Source organism: Sparus aurata, chromosome 15 (genome assembly GCF_900880675.1).
Source record: "Sparus aurata chromosome 15, fSpaAur1.1, whole genome shotgun sequence".
In the NCBI taxonomy this organism is placed as follows: domain Eukaryota; kingdom Metazoa; phylum Chordata; class Actinopteri; order Spariformes; family Sparidae; genus Sparus; species Sparus aurata.
This window is the reverse complement of record NC_044201.1, coordinates 20,007,931-20,018,200: the sequence shown is the minus strand read 5'-3', so window position 1 is coordinate 20,018,200 and position 10,270 is coordinate 20,007,931. Positions and strand designations below refer to the sequence as shown.

Genomic DNA, 10,270 nt, shown 5'->3' with positions numbered 1-10,270 from the left:
GATAATGGATCACCAGAAAACCTTCCTTTTCCCCGGTGACTGCATGCCGGGTTGCAGACAAATTGGTGCAGTGATAGTGAGGTTTATACTGAACTAGTGTAAACACAGCTGGTTTTACTTATTCTATATACATTACATTGTGCAATCGGCATTTTCATAATAACACGTTGAAGCAGTAAACTTGATATAGTTTATATATAGTATCAACTCTATTGATAGTGTGAGTAATGTTGAAAATTCCCAAAGTTATAGAAAACACAAAATGAACCTATAGAAAATGATATGACTAGTCTACATAAAAGTAATGGTAGAGTCAAAGCCCCTCTAACTCATCTTTATCATCCCCATCATCTAAAATCAATTTGTAAAACTCAAATTTACACACAGTTTTGAAGTTGTTCTGTGAGTATTTTTAAAAGATAATTCTGGTCTAATTCTATATTTTTCTTGTAGTTAACAATCCCGTAAAAAGACCAAAACCAGCTGTGTGTTGATCTGTTTCTCTGAACTTTCTGAGTTCCAAGGCCAAGTCATTTCCTTTAACACCTGAAGCGTGTTTTTAGCAAATGCTACTCAAAATGGAGTAAAAATACATTTTTGGGGGGCCATTTTCAGCTGTGGGTTACAGGGCTCACTTTAATTTACAATTATGTCAAGAATAAGGCATGAAAAGAATACATTTTCGGTCCATTCCTGAGTATTTACAGTTCCAGGAAAGTTTCATGTTGGATCCACTCAAAATTAACTGTGGTGTGTTAGTTCATACTAACACAGGAACACAGACACTGGAACAGTGTGGCTGATGTGTTTTTGGGAAACAATAGAGCACTATGGCACAGAAGAATAAATCATATCAGACGTTTGACAACACAGACAATACTCAGTGAGATCAAATCAGTTAATTTGTTGTTTTTGGTCTTTTCATGGGATTCATGGACAAAAGGAAGATTATCACCAGACTTCTCCTCTACAAGAGGTTGAAGATGTCTGTCGAAAGGAAACATGAAAATCACCATATATGCAGTCAGAGATGAATATGAACGTTTATACATACTATTCATAACTACTTTTAGTAAAGGGTTAGAGCTACAATGGTCAGCCATTAAATTATTGCCAACTATTTTGATCACAGAACAAGTGTCAATAATGTCAGCTGCTGTTCCAGAAATACACAGTATAAATAGTTCTTGGTGATAAGTTACCCATCAGTGTTTGCATTTTCTCTTTACTTTCAAGATCACAATAAATAATTGAACTCTAATCCAGCAGGGGATAACAAGTTGTTGCCAGCTTTTAAAGACAAACGCTCGTGTTCTGGGAAGTAATAGGAAGCTGATCTAAACAGCTTAAATGTGCCTTTTTGTGTCTTTTGAGCTTAGAAAGTGTGATGTGGCAAAAACAATCTGATCCTCTTACTATTCAGAGAACACAGCAAGGAAAGCAAACAGCTTTAGGGTACGTCTTCCAAGAAGAATGGGTGAATATTAAGTAAGAGGTGTTATCGCTCGCTGAGACTCATCATTAACATAAATCTCTCACGTTGCCCCTCGGTCCTCTGGTTGTTTGTTGTCATCCCACAACAAATGACTGCCAGCAAGGTCGCTTAACTGCACAGATCTGTTGGTTTTTATCTCGATCTTACTAAATAAGTACAGTGTAATCTGTTGTTCTGGTGAGCCTTAAGTTTTTTCCATTAGTTGATTTCTGTCCCTCGGGATTATCACACCCTGAGTGGCATTAAGAAGGTTCACCGTGAGCAGGAGGAGGGGGTCAGCGAGGAATCCTCTTAAATGAGCACAAAACTGTGAGGTTTATCCAAAGTAAGAAGATCAGCGGGAGAATACGCCTGCTGAGTTACACTCTCTGCGAGAAGTGCCCTTATCAGTGGCAGAGGAGAGGAGCTAACACACAAAGACTGACATTTCTGAGCGGTCAAAACGGATGCTAAACGCCGCTCCGAAGAGAATAGACAGGCTGCAGTATGTATAAAATATTTATTATGAATATTACAGTATGTCACAGTTCATAACAAAGAGTTCCCATTGTGCTTGAAATAGTTACATTTCTCATCACATGACGTGAACACAGAGGCATGTGCATATTACAGAAACCATACTCCTAATTCAAACTTCTCTCTCTTCAGAATCTAAACATTGCAATATCATTTGTGCATATATATGTATATATATATATATATATATATATATATATATATATATATATATATATATATATATATATATATATATATATATACGTATATATATATACTGTATATGTGTGTGTAGGGTTTATAACTAGGCAGCTTTCTTTAGGCTGACCACAAAAATAGTTACGTGTTCAAATCAATTTAAAGGAACGGCTAAATTTATTATTTAACTCTTCTTTTTCCCACTGCAGGCCTGAAAAAGGGGGCAATAGTATTATGAAGGCACAGTGTTGCATGCTTCTCTGTAGCGATCAAAGAGAACAACTTTCATAATATTTGGGTAAATGCAATGAAGTGGTAGTGCAGTACTGTAAACTTTTCACTTTTCCATATTTTTGTCCCCTTTTGGACCTTTTGTTTATAAATGTTGCAGCGCAGAACTACATATTGCTTTCAAGGATCTTGTGTGTGAGCTTTGGAGTGCACCTACATCCCATTTTAGAAACAAATATTTATAGTGTTGGTAAAATATTCATCCTCTCGGGACAGGTGTGAGTGAAAAGTGCCCTCCACATGCCACGTCTTTGCTGCTGGGCCGCCTTCAAAATGTGGCACATCAGATTTTAAATGAGAACAGATTTTGATGTTTTTTTACAGATTTTTATGATAAAAAATCTGGGTATGCCCCTGTTGGAAAACGTGAAGTTAAAAGAAACTAAAGGAGAATTGTAAATTCACAGCATAAATATAACCCATCACATGGAATTCAAAATGAAAGTCTTCAATATGCTTGACACATATTACTTATTCTGTCATTCATCCGTGTCAGTGGTGAAGTAGAACAGCAGTTTATTAAAACTTAGAAGAAAACATAATCTTAAAGGTGCGATATGTAAGAATTGGCCACCTGTTGAGTTCATACTCCAAACCAATAGGGGGCAGCATATCACAGAGTCACCGCTAACTGCTGATAACTGTAGCTGCCTTTAGGTAGTCAGCTCAGTTAGCCGTGCAGCTAGTGGTCTGGACTGGGGGGAGCTGGTTAGCATATCTTCAGTATATGTCACTGCAATAATACAATACATAAACATCAATACAGTTATTTCTTCACATGCTATTAATAATCTGTTTTTGAATGTTTCTCAACTAAAATTCCTACATATTGCACCTTTAAAGAAATAAATATATATCATTCTCTGTGTGGGTTCCATACGAGTCACATATAAATAAGAAAAAACCCACTCAACAGCACCTCGTGAAGATATGTTTTGCAGTGTCGTTGATGTTACAAGAGCAAGTCAGTGCAAGTTTAACAGTTTTTTGTTTTCATTTATGTTAAACCTTTGTGGCTAAACTGTATCATTGTAATGGGATATTTGTGTAGATAGCCTAATGTAACGAAACAGTCTAATTCTGTAGGAATGGTTTCGCCTACGTTGAATAGAATTAGAATAACAACCTCTGTCAGCGCAACTTTGACAGCCACAGTTGCACCAAACGATTACATGGCATGGATTTACTGGAAAGATTCCAAAACTTTTGGTACGTATGGATGATTTACACACCTTACATGACTTGTAAATATAGGGATAGATTTTTCAAATACTGAAATTCCCCTTTGATATATATATGTATATGTATATATATATATATATATATATATATATATGTATACCAAAACTGTGGTGCTCCCCTTTTGTCGTTTAAACTTGCACTGGGTCTGAAGGGGAAACTCAAGTTGGTGGATACTTTCAATGCCATTTTCACCTGAAACATTGTACATCGCTGGTGTTTTGAAACCTGTACATCTCTTGCCTCCCCTTCGTTCGACTACTCTCACAGCCTGCTCTGCACTCCCCCTTCCCCGCCCACATGCCTCCAGCCAACACCTGACGGAGATCTGCGCTCTTCTCGCTGAAGTCTATAGTGGGTTGTGTATGATTATTGTCTTAAAATAACACACACACGCACACACACACACACACAGAGCTTATACAACAGTAAACATTTGACTTCTGTAACATTATTTGGTCGGATCTCTGGATGCAAGATGAAAAATCAAGTGTTGGGATTTTGCACACCTCCAGTATTTTGTTTTATTAGTTTAACCGTGCAAATCCAAAAGAGCGGTGACAGTAAATAAAAGCCATCTCCACAAAGTCTTTTGGAGAACAAACTAAACATGAAAGTTGTCTTACATAAAGACGTTTTCCTGCCAGGACACTTCCTCCACAAGGGTGACTAAATTCCCCATCTGCCCTCTTTTTGCCTCCTTTAGATTTCTGAACTTCTCTCTCAGGAGCGAGCTTTATGAATCCTCCTGTAATAGAGGAGTCACAGCGATATGATTTCAGCGCTGTTCCCTCTCTTAGATCACACATTCCTTGTAGAAGCAGACCCATAAAGACCAACAAACACTGACTAAACCAAATGAGTTCTCACTTTCTGTGATGACATGGCCATTTATTTTTAGCGAGCTAAATTTTTGATGGGAACGGAGCGACAGAACGTGTTGGAGGAAAAACCTCGGCGTCTTTTTCCTCTCAGCTTGTCTCGATAAGAGTGGAGGCATGTGGGGGCATAAATGATCCATATGAATAATGAATAATATAGAATAATAGTTATTCTTTTCCATTTACTGTGTATTAAAGATAGATTCAAGCAGACCAGTAAAGCTTCTAAACCCCCCCAAAACACAGTTATTTGTTTTAGAAAATACAAGTGCGCCTTCTCTTAAGATCACTGAAATAATAAACTACTGATTGTGATGAATTTATTCTGGACCTCATTAGCAGCAATCTGGACAAACAGTTTCTTCCATTATTCATTGTTTTGAAAAAACGGTCAACTGATGATTTCGTGCAAAGTTCTTCTGTTACAGCTTAATATGCATAATTATTGCTTTACACCAGACCGCATGGATCTGCTTTCTTTTTCGAAATGTCTGATGCATATTTTTTCTGTGGACTTGTTTTTAAAGTCTGTCAGGAATTTCACTTGCCAAAATGAAATTTTCCTCCATCTGTTCCCGATGACTATTCTCCAGTTTGTCTTCAATAGGGTACATTTATTTATTTACATTGATTTATTTTGGTTGATCATCATTAAGGGAAGCAAAAGAGTAAGATTGGTGATGAATCTTCCAATCAATTGAACATTTCTGGGAAGGATTTCAACAAAAAAACCTGAAACAATCCTCGTCAAAAATATTTGAAACCATCTATTTTATGGGAGAGTAAGTTTGTTGCTCTGTAATTGAGTAAAATGAGGAAATCATGTAATTCATGACAATTACTACCTAGGTGTAGACTTGTTCCTGAACATAATTATATTAATTTCGACTAAATTACTCTGCATTAGTCAGATGTGACTAAACTCATTAGAGGGAAGTTTTTGTTTGAAAGAAAGAAGAACCAATACGTAATAAGATTTAGGAACTTAATGTGATCATGTCTTGATAGAAATGTAACAAATTCTCAAATTAATTTCAGTTTTACATGTTTGTGTAATTAAAGGGGCTCTTTATAACAATTTGTACCATTTTACATGTATTAATCACTAATTTAATTTTAATTCAATTGGCCATGAGTGAGCGGATTGTACCGTGACATGAGAAGCGAGACCTTCTCGTTCTCTCTGTTGCCGATACAAGCCTGTGGGTGATTTGGAGTCTGCTAACATAACCTAACGACCGACTTCCAGCACAAACCAGAATTTCCCCAGAGCCCCTTTAAAGAGAAAGCCAGGGAATTCATGACACTTACTGTCTACTTCTCAACGTGCTCCTGAACCTAATTTACTTTATTTTGACTGGATGACTCTGCCTGGGTCGGGTGTATTTAAGTTCATCAGCAGGCAGCTTTTGGCTGACAGAAAAAAGAGCAAATGCACACCCACATTTTAGGAGCTTAACAAAATAAAATCTTAAAAGGTATACATTGTCAGAAAAATGCAAAGGTGGCAACAGGAAGTGGTGATGCTGCCCCGTGTATTTCTAGAGCTCAGTATGGTCTTTGCTACATATGAAAATCGATGAAGAATTATTTCCTGTCTTGACATTTTTTGAGATTATTTTGCTGACTTATTAGAAGAAGTAGCACACTTGCCACTTTAACATCTATCGAGATAGGACGGGCCGGGGGGTCGCTGTTTAGCCAGTTGGTTGGAGATGGTTTTCATCCCAGTTTGAAGGCAAATTAAGGGAACAATGTTTGAATTTGTGGATTGTGATAGGAAAATTAATACTGTCTCCAAATATTGGCCTGAAATACATTAATCGCAGTCCTGATAGAGATCTGCTGCATTTCCTCCACTATGCCTGAACATGTGTGCCGAAAGGACGTTCAAATTTCCCACATTTGCCCCAAATTCGTTATCATCATGTATTTCGTGTCGTCATGTAAAGTTGTTTTACTCAAGTGAGTGTGAAGACAGACACACACATTAAATCATGCTACCTGGTGAAACAAATGTAATAAAATGTTCCTCAGCTTCCAGTGACTATCTATGGCTGTTTACATGAGCTAACCTGCACTGTGAAGTTTTATTTTACATAAATACATTTCATTTTATAAATATTCTGACAAAGGGCATTCCTTACTATGTATAAAGTTTTAAAATACAGTAAGGGGAAACAGTCGTTATCAGTTCCATCTGCATAACACCAAAGCTAAAAAGTGCATGACCCTCATAAAATGTATATAGAATAATGCTTGATAAGAGGATATCATAACTTGTTCACTGCTGCCACACGAGCATTGCATTCGTCATGAGTCCCATCTATCACGGTTTATGGAAATTAGAAGCTCTGCTGAAAATCTGATTGCTTGGCCGGAGTAATCTGTTATATAATTCATAATGATCCTGGCAGTTGATATAATAAAAGAGTTCATCAGTTGCTTGAGGAAATTACTCTGAGACTGTTTCAACATCTGTAAAGACCGTCCTCTTTCACTGTCGGGCTGGAATAATGCAAATGACTCGACGTGTGGCCTCGATTAATCAAAAATGCACCATCCGCAGTTTGAGGCACACATCTATTTTATGTGACATGCAAAAGAATCTCATACAAATGATTCAAGAACAAACCAGTGGGTCATGCTGTTTCTGTCGGAGGCCTCCAACAGAGATAGAACTATGTAGAGACTCTAAAAATCTGAGTTGGTAAACAGACTTTTGACTAAGATCAAACCGCTCAAGCGATTTTTTCCATTATAGTGCGATGGAAAAATAAGTCAAACCTATGTACAAACATAGAGCTGTCAGTTTATAGGTAACCTCTGAGTGTTCAGTGTTAGGACGCAAAAATCTGGGCTACGACCTCGCCTTCCCCTCGTCGACCAACTGCTTCACCCTTACGATGAAGGTGGCGGGTCTTAAAGACAACACTGTCGCCTAATCTCAACGGTGTGCCCAGCGCAGCCTCAGCTATCCAAGTAATCTGTTTGTTACCGGATTCCAGCTGAGTTCACAGATAACTGTCGCCTGATGATTCCTCCATCCTTCAAGAGAAGATGTCCTCCTTGTCCAGTTCTGGTGAAGCAGGTCTAGAAATGTCAAAGATCGGCTGCGGAGAGCCAGCACTTGATTTCCTCTCCTTGAGCAGTTGAAGTGCTTCTGTGAGCTGCGCCTCCAGGCCGGACATTCGCACATTGAGGTTCTTGAGGTCGTCCTTCAGCTCCAGCTTGAGCTCCTGAAGCGAGGCCTGAAGTGTTTGCTCCGGGATGGGGTAGAAACTGTGCCTGGTCTCCGGAGGCTGGACCGGACTTCGGTCCTGCGGCGTCGTGCGGAAGTCGCCCACTTTGTCCAGCCGCAGGTCACTTTTAGTGATACCGCTGTCACATGAGTCTGTCTTCTTTAGAGACATTTGTGATTCGTGCACCTTGGTCCGTTCAGGTAAAGTCTCCATGGATTCAGCTTTGGACACTTTGTTCCAGTTGTCAGCTTTGGCCATGGACTCCTTGAAGCGACCCCAGCCTTTGACTTTGAGCGTCTCAGTGGGCCGTCCCCCGACCAAAGAAATGGGTGATGGCACCTGCAGCTTCACCTTTTCTGCGGGAGTGCTGTTTGGGGGAGTTGAAGATGAAGGCGTTGAAGATGAGGGTGTCGCTGGGCTTTCTGTTACTGTGATGATGCTGGTCGTTGTAATGGCTGTATTGGCGATCGGGACCTCCACGTACACAGGGCCCTTCTCAATGTCATGTTCGGCTAGCTCCGGTTTGTCCGTCAGACGGGCTTCCTTCTGCTGTCGGAAGCGCTGGAAGAGTTTCCGGACCGGATGATCTGGTGGCAAGTTCAGAGGGGCTTCATTTTTACGTCTCTGTCGCTCCTCTTCCTCTCGTTTCACATCGCTGATCTTCCGGAAGACAATCTAAAAGAGAATTTGAAGTTGTTATGACTGAAACAGCATCATAAAAACATCAGTATTTTCAGAATGAGCAATCACAAGCACATGATAGTGAAGTGAACAAATACTAGTATAGAACCAGATCAGCAGGTGTATCAGTTTTCCTTATGCACTCCCGATCTGCAACTTGGTCTTGTCTCGTTAAAAAACAAATGCTAGTGAGTTCTGCCATCAACTAAAGGTCTTCAAAACTGTGCTTACCAAATGTGTCACTGTAAAGCAGGGAAGGTGGACTCAAATGCATGAGAAACAGGCAGACAAGCAACTGAATGAAAGGCGAGTTTTAATAAAATGAAGCTGAAATCCAAAAATAGAAGGAAAAAAGGCAGATAGCAAAAACTCCACAATCCAAGAACAAAAGCAAAAAGGATCCAATCCAGGAAAAGGCGAGGAACCAAAAGCCAGACAAACACCAACTGGGGGGGGGGGGGGGGGGGGGGGACTCAACAGCATGATAACGGAAACTGAACAGATGGCTCGACAATGACTGAACAAATGACTGGACTTAAAATACAGACTAAACTAATGAGGGGATGAGATGCGGGAAAGCAGAGGTCAGGGAAATGGCAAACACTGGAAGTAGGGGAAGGGTTCACACTGTTCAGGTACGTAGGGACGGCAGACTGGAGGTCAGGTAACAGGGCTGGACTAATTAAAAGGGATAATCAGGCTGGTGAGGAGCGCAAGAAAAAACGGAGGGGAAACAGAACACTGGAAACGTACAAAGAAACTAAAATGACAAAACTGGGAAGTCCTCAAAATGTCATGGATGAAATGTCTGTCATCTGTCGCCACGATAAAGTGTTGCTTCATGTTTTAGCCAATGCTTAAAAGTGTTAGCTCCAAGTTCAGTTCATGTGTTTATTTCCATATCTCTCTGTCATCTACTCTGTACTCATTTTCCCGAGCAGGAAACTGAAAATCCAATAAGTAACAAATTCATTCATCATTTTTAACGAGGTAAGACCGCATCCATCTCGCTCCTCGCTCTCATAGCAACCCCGTCCTCGCAACTCCATCCGATGTCGAACACATCGTTGGCTGGATTTCCCAAGTCGAGAAACACAACCTCACAAGCTCCATTTGAAGCGCTCCTTGTTCAATCCATCTCTGGATTTCCCTGCCGTATACATTCAGAGTGTACGGGACCCTGGTGAATAGTGGCTTTAATGCAGCGGATGAGATTGCCTCTTGATATGCAGGCAATTCAATCTCACTTGCAATCTCTCGGGGCAGGCTAACCTTATTATGAATGAGGTAATGATTGGTAGCTACACTTGAGTTGTTGATCACAGCTGTTCACATTTGAATGAAGGATGCGGTTGTGGCTTTAATATATGGCGGCTGCTTAATGGAACTGTGTTTCTGCATGGAGATGTGTGCATGTTGTTCGGCTGCATAACGTGCGGTGAGACGGGGCTGTAGGGATCTGTTAGACAGGAATACAAAATAGATACTTCTACGTTTGTGATATTAAATGTAGCCAGCTGATATTTTCCAAAACGAACTGTGTGTTTGAGCACATTGTGGAAAATACTTTCTTGCTCAAAGTTAGATGACTACGATCGATGCAAGCAAGTTTTCCCCTGCTTTCGGTCCTCATGCTGAGTTAAGCAACCTGTCTCCTGGCTATAGCTTCATATTTAACAGACAGGACTGGTTGTCACTATTCTCATATGAATCAATATTCTCACAAGAATTTAACACGGGCAGCG

General features: G+C 39.9%; 1 protein-coding gene across 2 annotated transcripts in view; it reads right to left on the bottom strand.

Moving 5' to 3' along the window:
• Positions 1-1,980: 1,980 nt before the first annotated feature.
• kcnh1a (potassium voltage-gated channel, subfamily H (eag-related), member 1a) overlaps positions 1,981-10,270 on the bottom strand; it is a 43,891-nt gene continuing 35,601 nt past the window's right edge. For both annotated transcript variants that reach the window (XM_030442484.1, XM_030442485.1), the window contains one exon: positions 1,981-8,519. In XM_030442484.1, coding sequence (XP_030298344.1) covers positions 7,653-8,519 — 867 coding nt within the window. In that variant the 3' untranslated portion in view covers positions 1,981-7,652. The remainder of the gene's footprint in view (positions 8,520-10,270) is intronic.